Source organism: Grammomys surdaster, unplaced genomic scaffold (genome assembly GCF_004785775.1).
Source record: "Grammomys surdaster isolate TR1022 unplaced genomic scaffold, NIH_TR_1.0 238, whole genome shotgun sequence".
NCBI classification, from domain to species: domain Eukaryota; kingdom Metazoa; phylum Chordata; class Mammalia; order Rodentia; family Muridae; genus Grammomys; species Grammomys surdaster.
The window spans coordinates 2,659,860-2,675,026 of record NW_021604683.1 but is presented as its reverse complement, the minus strand read 5'-3'; the positions used below and the strand labels follow the sequence as shown (position 1 = coordinate 2,675,026).

The 15,167-nt window shown below is 46.7% G+C and overlaps 1 protein-coding gene across 2 annotated transcripts in view; it reads right to left on the bottom strand.

Annotated features, from left to right (window-relative positions):
* The window catches only part of Osbpl2 (oxysterol binding protein like 2), a 41,690-nt gene that overhangs the window by 7,241 nt on the left and 19,282 nt on the right, over positions 1–15,167 (bottom strand). For both annotated transcript variants that reach the window (XM_028774120.1, XM_028774121.1), the window contains exons 4-11: positions 14,207–14,282; positions 10,689–10,823; positions 10,117–10,214; positions 6,660–6,842; positions 5,425–5,532; positions 4,667–4,756; positions 2,353–2,476; positions 417–557 (exon numbers count right to left, since the gene is read on the bottom strand). In XM_028774120.1, the coding sequence (XP_028629953.1) occupies positions 417–557; positions 2,353–2,476; positions 4,667–4,756; positions 5,425–5,532; positions 6,660–6,842; positions 10,117–10,214; positions 10,689–10,823; positions 14,207–14,282 (955 nt within the window). The remainder of the gene's footprint in view (positions 1–416; positions 558–2,352; positions 2,477–4,666; positions 4,757–5,424; positions 5,533–6,659; positions 6,843–10,116; positions 10,215–10,688; positions 10,824–14,206; positions 14,283–15,167) is intronic.

The window sequence follows — 15,167 nt, the reverse complement described above, 5'->3', positions numbered from 1 at the left end:
GCAATAATCATGCCTAAGGGTAAGCTGTCTCTCCAGCCCCTGCAGCTCTCTTGATGAGATGAGGTCAGGACAGAGCTCTGAAGGCATAACCAAGCACTAGTGAATTCTGCCATGAACTCTGCATCAAGATATCAATGCTATGTGGATTGCCATACCCACCTATTCCCAGATCCCACATAGGCATAGCAGCAGGTAGAAGTTACTCTCAGGCTGGACCATAGCATAAGTCTCATGGTAGCTAGGGAGTAAGGGCCCTCAGGATTATAGGATATATGATGGAGCCTCCCTGTCTGCCTGGGGAAAGCTGGTTGGCTACATGCAAGAACAAAGTAGAAGAGTTGTGGGCCTGACTGGAAAGGTACAAATAGGAATAGCCTGCAGCATCAGGCCTGGCCTCAGAGAGGGGTAACACTGACCTGAGCAGAGTTGGGAGGCCGGCTGTTGATCCTCCAGAGTAGTTTACTGCCAGGGATGACTTGCACTGTCTCCTGAGCCACAGGAACATCATCGGACATATCCCCAGGCACATCACTGTTAACTTTCTCAGGGCCATCATCCTGAAACACAGGATACCTCATACAGTAGTATGACTACTGGCCAGAAGACAGGTCCCCAGAGCACTTGAAGACTTGCTCCCAAGCCCCTGTGCAGTGCCAAGCCTTTTCTAACTGAGGAGAAAAAAATTCAAACTGTCTTCATGGCTTTGCTTTCTGCAGAGCTTTGCCAGGCTGGACTTCTACTCTGTCACAGAGAAGAGAATCACAGGTTGAAACAGCAGCAGGTACAAACACCATTCTCCCTGACTCATGCTTGGCTATGTGCCTACCCATCTTCTGGACCCATAACACATCATCTGAGACAAAAGGCCTCCTGATGCCTGATGCCCTCTGTTCTCCTGGGCAAGACGGGCCTGTCCCATGTTAAAAGGCACACAGCTGTTTGATGTGCTTGTAAAGCTGGCTACAGGCACAGCTGTGGAGCAAGAACACCAGGGACACAGGACATCCAAGAAGCAGTGAGCTTAGCAAGACTGGCACCAGACAGCACTCGGTAGACTCAACACGCTACATGGATTTTCTCTGTCTCTGTCTCTCTCTCTCTCTCTTTTTTTTTTTTTTTTTTTTTTTGGTTATTCGAGACAGGGTTTCTGTGTAGCCCTGGCTGTCCTGGAATTCACTCTGTAGACCAGACTGGCCTTGAACTCAGAAATCCACCTGCCTCTTTCTCCCAAGTGCTGGGATTAAAGGCGTGCACCACCACTGCCCGGCTTTCCTTTTCTTTTTTTTTTTTTCTTAAGATGGAGTCTCACTGTGTAGACTGTGGATAGCTGGGAACTTGCTGCATAGACTAGGCTGCCCTGGAACTCACAGATATCCTCCAGTGTTTGTATAAGTACACTACCACACTTGATGATGAAATTTTTCTTTCTTTAAAAAATAAAATTACTCTGGGCTGTGGTGGCGCACGCCTTTAATCCCAGCACTTGGGAGGCAGAGGCAGGCGGATTTCTGAGTTCGAGAGTTCGAGGCTAGCCTGGTCTACAGAGTGAGTTCCAGAACAGCCAGGGCTACACAGAGAAACCCTGTCTCGAAAAACCAATAAATAAATAAATAAATAAAATTACACTGGGCAGTAATAGCACACACCTTTAATCCCAGCACTCTAGAGGCAGAGACAGGCAGATCTTTGAGTTTCAGGGCAGCCTGGTCTACAGAATGAGTTCCAGGACAGCCAGGACTATACAGAGAAACCCTGTCTTGGAAGAATGAATGAATGAATGAATGAATGAATGAATGAATATAAAAGGTGTCCAATGGCACATATAAAACATAAAAAAACTAGATACTGGATGAGGTCAAACATTTCTGTTAAATAAATACTGAACATCTCCCTCTACTTTAGAACATCTTGATTTTTTTAATCTAGAAAGTATGACACCTCTTTTGAACTATCACTCTTAATTCTAATTTTGCTTAAGAATAACTTATCTTACAGTCATCAGCATTCCAAAATTCTGAGAGGAAAGTCTTTGCCAGTACTTCCTGACTGCTGAATATATTACTGAGAACTCAAGTGCTGAAAAAACAGAAATGAGATGTGCTTGACTTCTTAAGTAGGCCTCAGCTAACTCAGGCAAAACAAGAGATGTATTACAAAGGGCTGTGCAGAAGGGCCTGCATTCCCCTGGAAGCTTCCAGCAGGTACAACATAAACAGAATAAAATCAAAACACCTCTGCTCGGACAGCAGAGCCTAGACAGACAGACGTCCCACCCACTGCACACCCCTCCTGGCTGAGGCCACAGAAGCTCTGTGCTCCCGGAGGACCTGGGTCACTGCAGCTGGCACTCACCGTCCTGGCCTTCCTGGCATGGTCACCTCTCTTCTCTTGCTTTTTAAAGGACTCGTATGAAGCAGGATCGAGGCCCCACAAGCACTCAGTCCACTTGCCATACATTATAAAGAGCTTCTTCCGGCTGCAGGAAAGAGTTTAAAACACAGTTGACAACAATGACCTGCGGGGCAGTACCTCATCCACACTGCTGGAGAAAAGGTGTCCCCACCCAATGCCAGATGGAAAATGAAGGCACAAAAGCCCAAGAGTCCTCTCTCGGGGCCTTAGAAAACAGGGGCAAAGTACACACCTGTCTTTAAATGTCGTGCTGCATGTGCAGACCCTTTGCTAGGGTACATGCTCTGCCACAGAGCTTCACCCCACAACCTGTTGCTTTGTAAACACTACACTGGGTTTTCATGTGCTGTGAGTCTCCCAAGGTCACATGATGATTTACTCTCTCTGGGTTATCACTGTTCTCTAATCACTTCCCTGGAAAACTCCACAGTAGCCAGACTCTGCCTTACATCAAAGTGAACAGAGCCCATGCAGACAGTCTTTTTTTTTCCTTTTGCCTGTCTGGGAAGTGCACAAACTGGCTGCATGCTCCTTGGGAAGTACCCTGACAGGAGTGCTGCTGTCAGGCACTCGCACCAGGCACTCGCAGAGCGAGGATACATGAGTCAGGAGCTCAGCCTAGCTCCTTAAGCAGCTCTTTACCTCCATGGAAAAAGCTTGCTTGGGGCTGGGGAGAAGGTTCAATGAGAGCTTCCTGTGGAAGCACAAGGACCCAAATTCAGATCCCTAGAATAACACCCAGACTGGGGGGGCAGAGACATAGCCAGACAGCCAGACAGCTAGGCCAAATCAGTGATCAATCAGTGATCTCTGGCTTCAAAGATCAAACATGAGACAAATGATAGAGGAAGACAGCTAACACTGACCTTAGCTTCCACATGCAGGTTCATAAATATGTTCACAACACACATGCACGGACATGTACACACTCAATACGTCACACACACACAGACAAAACAGAAAGAAAAGGAAAAAGCAAAGTGTGCTTGGATCCAGGATACAAAACCAAAAGATCAAGATGCCCCCATCAGCTCAAAACCGTCAGGCTACTTCAACCATGGGCAGGCCAGTCTCAAAAGATGCTGTGGTGCCCTTGGTCACCACTCTGACCATAACAGGACCTGTGTCCTTTACAGCACACATGTGAGTGAGGTCCTGACAATCCTCATCAATATAAAGTCTGACATTAATATATAGGTTGCTTAAACAGATGAGTTTCTAGTTTCCTAGAGACAGGCAGAGAGAACAAAAGCATTGTTTTGAAGTTGAAACCAGATGTCAATGGCTTGAAAGACTCTCTCGGCATTATACTACTGAATGGCAGTTAGTTATAAATAAAAATTTGAGCTTGGCAGTGGTGGCGCACGGCTTTAATTCCAGTGCTTTGGAGGCAGAGGCAGAGGCATGAGGATTTCTGAGTTTGAGGCCAGCCTGGTCTACACAGTGAGTTCCAGGACAGCCAGGGCTACATAGAGAAACTCTGTTTCAAAAAAACAAAAAAACAAAATGAATGAATGAATGAATGAATAATCTGAGATCCAGAACATAATTTTACCAATGGGGAAAAAAATCCAGAAAATTTATCAAGACACTACTAGCAATTTTCTACACAAAAATCTCCAGAAAGCCCTGGCTTACAGAGTAGAATAATACAGACACATGAACAATGAATGCCCACATGCTTTGCTGATATGTAAAGTTGGTACCCATAGGGAGGAGATTCCTGGGCGAGCGCTAACATCTCAGTTCTGTCTGTAAGATTGTAGCACTAGAGCCGGGCAGGTGATCCAGGCTATAACCCAACATTTAGGGGTAGACTGTGAAATTAATGTGAGCCTGCACTGCATAGCAAGGCCAGCTCAGAAACAAAATGAGTTGAACATTATCCCTGAGTAAAAAATGTCTTTTTTTTTTTTTTTTTTTTTTTAGTTTTTTTGAGACAGGGTTTCTCTGTGTAGCCCTGGCTGTCCTGGAACTCACTCTGTAGACCAGGCTGGCGTCGAACTCAGAAATCCGCCTGTCTCTGCCTCCCAAGTGCTGGGATTAAAGGCGTGCACCACCACTGCCCGGCAAAATGTCTCATTTTTAAAGTCACTTCTCTTCTTCCTCCAGAGGGAACAAACGCCATTCTCCTATCACCAGAGGTCACACTTGACACTTTCCACCCTGACCAGACATCACTGTATCACAACAGCTAGGGTACAGCACTGCACACTGTAGAGCCACAGCCCTGGGCCTCAAGGAGTACACCTACTTTTTGTCTTGAATGTACCCTTCTACTCTGTGAAGTTCCTTCCCAAACAGTCCACAAGGCTTGAAGTGAAGTATACACTTATCTCCAGTTCTGCGGGAACAAACACAGGCATTAGTTATGATGTGAAATGTCTAGAGAACCAACCAGGCTGCAGGGAAGGAGAAGGACTTGGCCATCTAGGAAAGGAGGCCATGAGTGATGGCTGGCATCACAAGGAGGCTTTGCTCAGTGACAGAAAGGCTGTAACTGACCTGTGATGACTGTCTGCCCAACTGGTTATTTACTAAAATATCACTTTAGTGCCCATTTAGAAAATGGGTGAATTTTATGATTTATAAATTATATTATCACTAAGGTGTCCACAAGCAAAGCCAGTAAGTCATGAGCTTCGGCTGTACGCCTAGGCCTCGAGTAATGTCTGGGCATGGTCACTACATTTTCACCTAGCACTGACACTTCTCTGGTGCACTTTACATTTTCAAAGAAATTAATAATGGTAATGAAAAAAATTCAATCAACCAACATGGGGCGTTTCTGATTATCTCCACACTAGACAAAACTAAATCTAGTCAGACACAATGTCTCGGGGCCCCACTACAGGAAGGACTCAAGCTGACGGACGGGAATACAGGGCTAGGAGGAGTGCAGACAGCTTCCTTCACGTCCGTTAGCTCGACTGGCTCACCTTCCCATGGACAGCCTGGCCTGTTATCCACGGCCCAGAATCACCATCCCACATACACAGATGGACATGTTACCTGTGATTTAGGATCTCCACTATCCCATACTGTTCTATCCATAGCTGCCCAAGGATGACATTGTGCACACAGCAGGTGGGGTTGGTCCAGGTATAGGCTTCATTATGTCTATGAAAACATACACAAACAAACAAGTCAGGGAAATTAAGTTCAGAATGTGGGTGACCCAGAAGGCCATGACCAGGCAAAACCAGACCATAAATGGCTGGGAACAAGACAGTGCTTTGAAGTCTTCCCAGTGCAGGCAAGTTTGTTAGTGTGCATCTGAAATTTATTTCTCCTTTGCTTTGTAGCATCAACAAAGCTTTCTACTTAAATGTCAAGACAAGTTAATAAGCAATAAAGGGAGACTAAAACAAAAGAGAGGCAGGCCTCCTGTGAAGCTGCCAAGAGGAAAGGTGCTCTAGGAGATCAGTCCTGAGCCCAGCCTGGATGTGGGGAACGCGGGAGAGGCTGCTGTTGTCAACAGCACCCAACACTAGCCATGTTTTGAAATGACGCTGCCCCAAGGAAAAAATCTCACAGGCAAATGCAGTGGCACTTAGACTTGTGGAGATCAGATACTACACAGATCCTCCCTCACAGCAGGCTCTGATTAGAGAACCACAGCAGCAACTGAAACCCTGGGCTCTGCATGGTGCAATGGATTTCAAGCTCCAGCATATGCTAAAGACTTGCTACTGACTATCTCTGATGGCAGCTGGGCTGAACAGTCTCTAAGAGGGACCTCTAGTGGTCCTCACCTGCAGGAACTCAGCTTGGTATGTACAAACACACATGCCTGTGTGAGCCATCAGCAAGCAGGTATATGTGGCTACAGGGTAGCTTTGGGTTCCTCTGCCTAAGGAAGGAGAGTACCCAACTCTGAACAGCCCTGGAGAGGGAGTCTATGAGAGAGAGTGAAGTTTTTGCTGACCTGGAGCCAGCCTATCTTAGGCATGCCCTAGAGGTAAAGTGCTAAGCTAAGCACCTGGGTTTGGGGTTGTCATAAAGCAGTAACTGATGGTTCAGGTGAGCGGCTCCAATCAGTGTGTGGGAGGGGATGTGACTCATCCACCTCAGTGGACACAGGAACTCTCCCCAGTAGGAAGCCTAGCAGAAATGCCGCTGGCAGAAAGGCTCTCAGCCCACACAAGGTCAGGATCTCCCCAGAAGGAAGCCCTCTGAGAAGTGGAAACCATACGTCCTCCCAGTTAGTACAGGGCACACTGGCCCTGCTTATGCCTGTCACTCACTTGAGCAGCTCCAGGGTGATGGTCCCCCGGGGCTCAGCCTCCACACTCTTGCCCCAGAACTTCAGCTTTGGGTAGATGGAACCGTGGAACATGAAGTCTTGATTGAGACCTTCTGAATAAAATGCACTAATAGGAGGGTGGTGACTGACCTGCTCAGATATAAATCTGAACCCTAAGTCTTCCCTAGATCCAAAAATGAGAAAAGGGGGAAGAGAAAAAAGAGAAAAAAAGCACATTAATGATAGCCATAACAAAGGGTCATTAGTTTACCTACCAGTTGGCATGGTCTGCCCTCCCCTAGACACTGACATAGGATCTGGGCCCAGGAGCCTCCAGCTATGACAGGAAGCAGAAACACTCAGCAACAACCTCTTAGATTGTTGTGTACCATCACCCTGGAGTATGCCTACCCACTACCACACAAGCTCTCCTGAGAGGAAGCCTCTGTCTGTCCCACTGCTCATCACACTGATACCTCAACCTTTCAGCCATCAGCCAGGCAGGCCTCAGATGCAGACTAACCTCAATCCCAGAGACTCCTAAAAGCCAGTAAGCCCAACTGACTCAAAAGCCTATGAATGGGTGTTCCTGTCCAGCCTTTTGTACAGGCTCCCAAGACTTCTATGATGAAATGTCTTAGATCCCAGAATATTCCTGGCCAGGAAATAGGATTTTTGCAGACTCCCTTATTCAATAAAAATGTCAGTTTTTAATTGTTCCGGAACTATGAATACACCTACAGTTGTAGTCATTAGGAATTATAAAAGCTAAACCACATAATTACTAACTTAGCTGGAATCAGAATTCCCAATCATTACAGAGGAAGGAAAGTTGAAAAATTAGATTTTAAAAGGTTGCCTGCCAAGGTATGTAATCTACAAAATGAATACTTGTCTAAGAAAAGCAAGCATATTTTTAGCTGTTCAAGAGGGATATGAAGGGATGAAAGACGGTGTGCACAGCCTGGTCTGTGCAGTGCTGTGGAGTAGGGCCACTTAGTGTCAGGGAAGCTCAGGGTGGAGATACCAACAAGCAGGCCTGAAGAGGAACATATTGTGAGGGAGTTTTCCTGGCAGCCTCTGAAACTTCAGTTCACCCTCTGAATTAAATCCCAAGTCAGGCTGAGCTGCTGTCTGATATCCGAACCTTAGGCTATTCCTATTCTCCTCACATCCGCACGGCTGCCGCCGCCGCTGCCGCCACCACCACTTTCCTTTTTTGAGCAGGTTTCCACTGCTGGCCTGGAGCTTGTGATCCTCACGCCTAGGCCACCATGCCTAACTCACACAAATGTTTTTTTTAAAAATCACCCAGAAATGTTCTCCTTCTATATTATTTCTCTCCTCTTCCTCTTCCTCTTTTCCCCTTCTTTTTCCTTTTGGTTTTTGAGACAGGGTTTCTCGGTGTAGCCCTGGCTGGCCTTGAACTCAGAGATCTGTCGTCCCTGCTTCCAAATCCTGGGATTAAAGGCTGCGCCACCACTGCTTGGCTCCTATCTTATCTTTCTTAAGACATTTTAAGCTAAACAAGGTTTGGACTTCACATCTTGAATGTGACAGGCTCACAGGTGGCCAGCAATGGCAATGTCTGCTCATAAGAGTCGAGAAAAATGAAGGAAGCATTTCACTAATTCAGACAAAGCCACATCCTTAAAAGTGACATTTGTGAGACTGGATAAGCTCAGTGGCTCTTCCTCTAGAAGACCCAGGTCCAACTCCCAGCACTCACATGGCAGATCACAGCCATCATTAACCCCAGTTTAAGGGAATCTGACTCCATCTTTTGTCCTCTCTTGAGTACCAGGCACACATATGGTACACAGACATGCATGTAGCCAAAACATCCATATACATAAAATTATAATTTGTTTTTGATTTTCCAAGGCAGGGTTTCACTGTGTAGCCCTAGCTGTCCTGGAACTTGCTCTGTGGTTCTTGAACTACAGAACTTGCTCTTGAACTAAGAGAGATCAGCCTGCCTCTGCCTCTTGAGTGGTGATATTAAAGGCATGCACCACTATTCCTAGCTGAGGAAAATGTTTATGATACAATGCAAAAGTCATCAGTTAACGCCTCACACACAAGAAAATCTACTGAGATGTCGACACCAGTGTTCTTTGGTGGGCTGCATCTGTTTTCCACTTCCAGCACTGCCATGTTCTACACACAACATCATCACAGTTAAAACACCAACAGGCTCCATTTAGTGAATTTCCCAGATCACCAGCTAACCCTGAGTCCAGGGCAGTGGCAGACGTCATGGCAGAACTCCTCTCTACAGAAAAGATCTTGGAGCAGGATGGCAGGTGCTGGCTCTCCTGCCTGCAGCTCCACAGCCTGTGGCAAATAATCATCACGCCAGTCAATGAGAATTCCTCATTTAAATCCTTCTAGTTACTTCTTTCTCCCATCAGAAAAGACCTCCTTACTAAGCTACACTGCTGATCTCTGCATTCCTGAGGCATAAGCACACTATACCAGCCGTACATGCGGCACAGAATAGGTCACAGCATGAATGACTAAGAATGATCCTGAAGAGCTCAAACAGGCCCATTAGGAACTGTGCAAATTCAGTGACTAGTCTCTGCAGGGTCAAGGGCAAGGCTAAAGTAAAAACGCACCAGAGTCTGCGACATGCGGTCAGGAGTGGTTATCATGGCAGCATAACTGCAGGAGACCTGGAGTTGGCAAAGTAGGTAGGAACAACCTCCCAGCCCAGCCGTCTAAAGGCTCACCACAATCCATATGAATAGGACTCAGCGTCCAGGCTCAGGGGTCTGCTAGGTCCAAGGATGAGAATGGAGGGTACACACTGCTCATGTGCATGAGTGTTGGCCACTGCATGCCCTAGCCACCCCACTGTGCCAGCCTCATGCTCTACAGGGTTCCAAGAGGCATGACACCACCCAGAAGAAACCACTCAGAGGGATTCCAGCAAACACTCACAGACTAGACATGGTGAGGCTAGCTCTTTCCTGAGACCCTACAGCACAGGCATGGAATGAACAGTGACTTGGGCAGCCTCTCCTCTCTTTGGTCATTGCTCTCTCATCAAAGTGCTTCTACAACTAGCACAGTCCTACTCACTAGGACTGTGGACATGTAGACATGGGGTCACTAGTTTTGATTCCAATTTGGTCTAAACTAGTGACCCCCATGTCTCTACCACGTAATGCACATATACGATCAGTGGTCTACATAGCATGGTCTCCATCCTTGAGCCCACTGTACTAAGATTCTATGCCAGACCTTCATGTAGTACCAGGGTTCCATCCCATCAGTAATACAGCATTCCATGTGTGCGAATACCTTCTTACCCACAGCACTCCAAATACTTCTGTAGTTCCTAACTCCAAGTATCTATCCTAATCTGAGGAATCAATGTTGAAGAGAAAATTGAGTTCTTCTTGTTCATCCAAGAGCCCTTCTGCAAAAGATTCATTATGAACTTTTCTTACCTGATCAACTCATATGTCTCTCCCAAGAGTGGGTTAAAGGGTTTGCCAGTTCTCTCCCACTGGGAAGCCACAGCTGAGACCGCAAAGGCTGCTACAGACTGTAAACAATCCAAAGGTAGATAAGAACAGCTTCAGCCAAAACAGTAAAGCTGCTCCCCACAGGGCATCCAAGGCACTCAGTACCACTGCCCACTCTGCTGACTTCTCAGTTTTCGACTAACAACATTTTTTTAAGATTACAGAACTTCTAGGGAAACACCACTATTACCCACTATTTCCTCAAAGTCACAAAGAGGGAACAACATGTTTTCTCCACCCTAGGCTGCATACCCTGCATACACTGAAGCAATGTCTATGCATCTGCACACACACAGATTCACAGGTAAATGCCCCCCACATAGGCACATGCACACATGAGACAGTAGAGAGAAGTCAACTCCTGGGAGTTCTTAGACTGGTCAGATACCTGAAGAGAATACAATTCTTCCAGACAGCCCACCAGCAGAATACCTGGGCCCCAATAACTATGGGATCAGTCAGTCAAACAGTTACAGCACTGGGAGTGTCCTCACCTGCATCCTCTCCAGGGGCTGGGACTGACTTGAGGCTTTGTGAATGAGGTACACATGCTCCATGTACTCCGTAATCCGCTGCAGGAAGCTCAGTGGCTCATTGAAGGCAATTGGCATTGTGATCTTGGAGAGCTCCTGGAAGAAGCCAGAAAGACATCTGGTTGGGCTTCTGGGACTTCTGGGGCTTCAGGGTAGGCCCCAGATGCAAATATCCCACTTAACTCTAGTGTTCTAAAGATCACTTCCCAGAGTCTCAAATTCCCATACAGACAAGGTCTTAAAAACTCTCTGTGGGCAAGCTATCTGTTGTGAGCCCTGGTTCTACCTTACCCAACTTGGAATGTCTTCCTGAGTGGCAGCCATGGCAGCTCTCTATCTCCCAGACCTGGGAGTGATCATAGGAGCTCCAGAACAGCCACCTCCCCGCTTCATCCACTCTAGATGAGTGGTATCAGTCCCAAACTTCCCATTGTCAAAACTGGCCCTTGATGGGCAGGTGGTAATAACACACACCTTTAATCCTAGCACTTGAGGGGCAGAGGCAGGAGGATCTCTGAATTAAAGGCCAGTATGGTCTATAGAGTAAGTTCTAGGACAGCCAGGGGTACACAGAGAAACCCTGTCTGGAAAGAAAACAAAACAAACTTATCCTTAGCATCCATGGCCTCTTCCAGGACAACATGGAGGCACCTGGCTGGTGCTGGGCAGGCCAGGCCTTCTAACGGGGCTCTGCCTGGAAGCTATTTCAGAGTCTGTAAGGAGTACCAAGGGACAGAAGGGAGGCTGCAGCTCCTGCCTCCACAGAGCTCATGCACAGAGGACAAATGTCTTCAGGAGCTACTCCTGAGCAGGGCTTCCAGAAAGGCATCAACAGAGAAGACAGAAGGACTATCAGAAGAAAGTGAACCTGTTATGACAGGGCAGGCTCAGGTGCTCCGGAACAAGGACAAACAGCCTTGGCTCTGAGGATGATCTGCAGGCTTTCTTTATTGGGGGCTAGAGTGAACTCCTCTGCTTTCATCAGTCCCAAATGTCACTAGAGATTGACAGAGTGTCCTGGAAGAAGTAGTATGCCCAGCGTATTACCAGCAAGAGAGCCAGGTCCTGGGAGACAACATTCTGGGAAAGGGTAGGACCTTGTTTACAGTACTGATCTAGGGAGATCCCACTGAAAGCCTGAACTCACAGATCCTCAGCCAGCGTCAGTCAGGCTTCTCAGATACTACATACCCAGCTGAGAGACATTCAGACATCTGGGAATATAGGGATGCCTCCATAGTAAAAGGTAAGAAAAGACAAGGCTTCATATACCTTCTGTGCATTATATACCTGTAAAGGCAAGGGAAACGGAGCCCACAACCTACAGTGCAAGAGGTCAGAGAGGTCAGCAGTGGGCAAAAGAAACACAGAAGCCCCCCAGCAAGAGAGAGGCTAGCCGGGCACCCAGGCATTTGCATGCACACTGCTCACCTGCTCTAAACCCTCAGCCTTGGGTTCCATAAGCCCGGCTCCATCTCTGCTGCTGGGTATGATACCATCGCCTACAAAGTGGACTTGGCTATGGCTGGCAGATGCCAACGCATTTCTCCTTTGATCCAGCAATGCCATATCTCAGCATCCATCTCTGAGCCTCAACAAATATATGTGTAGGGCTATTCACTGTGATCTGCTCTGGTCAGCCAAAAGCCAGAAATGGTCTAATATCTAAAACAGGGCATCAACCCACTAAACTGAAAAACAACCAAGAAAGGGGTTGAAGTAGTTATAAGATCACTTAGATACTGGTGCCTGAGGGATAAAGAAAAACCTATTGCCTCTTTGAAAGCATGGAAGGAGACATACATAAGTCAGAGGGTGGGGCATGGAGTGAGGTGCCACAAGAATGGTTGACAGCTACTTGTGGGGAGGGATAAGCACAGGAAGCTGAGCTTCCAGGACTATCATGTTCTGGATGTGGTCAGAGTATCCCAAGGGTTCAACCAATTAACTGTGAAAAATTAAGAGGATGACACTTAATCTACATATGGTGTTACTGCCAATCTTCTGGATTAGGTAAAATCGCTGGGTGCAGTGAGCCTCCATGGTTGACTAGGGTAGCTAAGACAGAGCAGGCCAGGACCTGGTGAGATATTTAGCAGGTACACTGTACAAGAGAACAGATTCCTGCAGCCCATCCTCTGACCTCCACATGTACATGTGTGGACATAAATAAATGTAAATAATCACTATAGAACACGGCACGGGTTGATCAAACAGCCCTGTGGTGGATGCTTCTGAGGCTCTGGACTCACTCCCTAGACCTGTAAACAAACAACAACAAAAGAAAAAGGAAGAGACCAACAGATATGCAGCTGTGCACGCCCTTCCCTGCCTTTCTCTGTATGTTTTATACTACCTCAGGACTCTGCCAGCATTGAAGTCATCACCAGACACATGCCCTTGGTCTTGTAACTCCAGACACAGGAAACAGAATAAGCCTCTTTCCCTTACAGTTTAGCCAGTCTATGGTATTGTGGTACAGGCAACAGAAAACAGACTAACATATATTTAATGCATTTGACTTTGAACTCATATTTTGAAATAAAATCATAAAAAGAACCTGTAAACATAAAAAATAAAACTGATGAACCTACACGGTTCTTCCAGACCCATGTCCAATCACTCATGAAACAATGAGGGAACTTTGCAACATGGATGGATACACACTCAAGTAATTAAGTAAGGTAACATCCCCGGAAGACATGTGGGCACCATGCAGCTCTGAACGAGCTCCCTGCTTTTGTGCATTCCTACCCAAAAGAGAACCTCTGATTATAACTTCTTCCAGCTTCCCAATGCCAACCCCACACCATCCATCTACCTTGAATCCATCTACAGTGATTTAAAATAAAAGGCTGAACGAACGTGTTTTCTCTGGGAACACAGTATACAAGTAATCACGACAGGAAGATGAAGATGGCATTAAAAGAACTCAGGTAGACACACCTGAAATTTGGCAACAGGAACTCCTGGACTCTGGGACCTGCGTTCCTGGTTGCCAAGTGCTGGTTTGTGCATGAAATACGGCAGAGACCATATGAGTACACTAGCCTCTAACAGTCAGAGAAGGCCACATGGAAAGCTATGGCTACTAGACACCCCACCTCCATGACACAAAGACACAGTACCTGACAAAAGCTATCTATAGCCTAGTGTGTGCTGAGGCCCCCACCTGGTCTCATGCAGGCGGTGTTTAGGCCACAAGAAAGGAGCACATCTCAGAGCACCAGGAAGAAGGCCTTATGGGATGCCTCCTGCCTGCTTAACTGCTTAACTGTAAAATTGCCATTCTGCTGTTCCTAAATAATGTTTTCCTTCCCCTTAGGCATTTGTTCCTTTCCTGCTTATATTCAAAAAAATGTTCTTGGCCTCATGATCATTATAAATATACAGCACATATTTTCTTAGAGACCAACAGTACAGATCTCATGGGAGTTCATATCTAAACCCCATGCTTCACATGACTTATCTGCACTCACCAAGCCAATGCATTTCTTCAGGATACTCCACACGCTGAAGTCGCTTCTGGTGAACATGGGAGCAGGAAGGGCTGTCCTGTGAGGAATGTGAGAGCAACTGGAATTTATTATCCAGTGGAAGAGGTAGGGGATAGGATGTATTTCTCACAGGAACTGCTCAATGTCATCATCCTAGCTTGAGCCTGAAACATCAATCTCTAAACAACGGCATGCTGGGAGAACAGCGACACTACAGGGTCTCTGCACCACTGCGTTAAGTCCTCCTAGGAACAGTTACTGGTCATGGTGGCCAGGCCACTGCTGTCCTTCCATGAGCTTGAGGCAAGACTGACAATGAGACGGGGATCCCTCTACTTACATCCCTACTTCCTACTGTAGTCTTCTGCCCGGCCTCAGACTGAGACTACAGGAGAGAGATGGGGCAGAGCTTCCCAAGGTGCACTCCTTCTCAGGCCACTCAACGAGGGCCCAGCAGTCACCTCAACCTCAACTTCTGCTCTGGCTACCTGGGGAAAGACAGAGCTTCCTTAGGAACTATGGGCTACAGTAAGCCCTGTCTCCATGTGTGGGAAGACCCTTAAGAGCACTGGCTGCTCTTCCAGAGGTCCTGAGTTCAATTCCCAGCAGCCACATGGTGGCTCACAACCATCTATAATGGGATCTAATGCCCTCTTCTGGTGTGTCTGAAGAGAGTGACAGTGTACTCGAAAACATAAAAGAAATAGATCTTTAAAAAAAGAAAAAAAGAAAGAAAAAAGGTAAGCAAACTAAGCAAGCCATGGGAGCAAACCATTTAAGAAGTATTCCTCCATGGTCTCTTTTTCAGTTCCTGCTGTGGCTTCTCTGATGATGAACTGTAACCTGGGAGCTAACAACCCCATTATTCCCAAGCACATGAATGTGTTTGGTTTTGGTTGTGATATTATCACAGCAATAGGAAATAGAACTAAAACCCAACCAT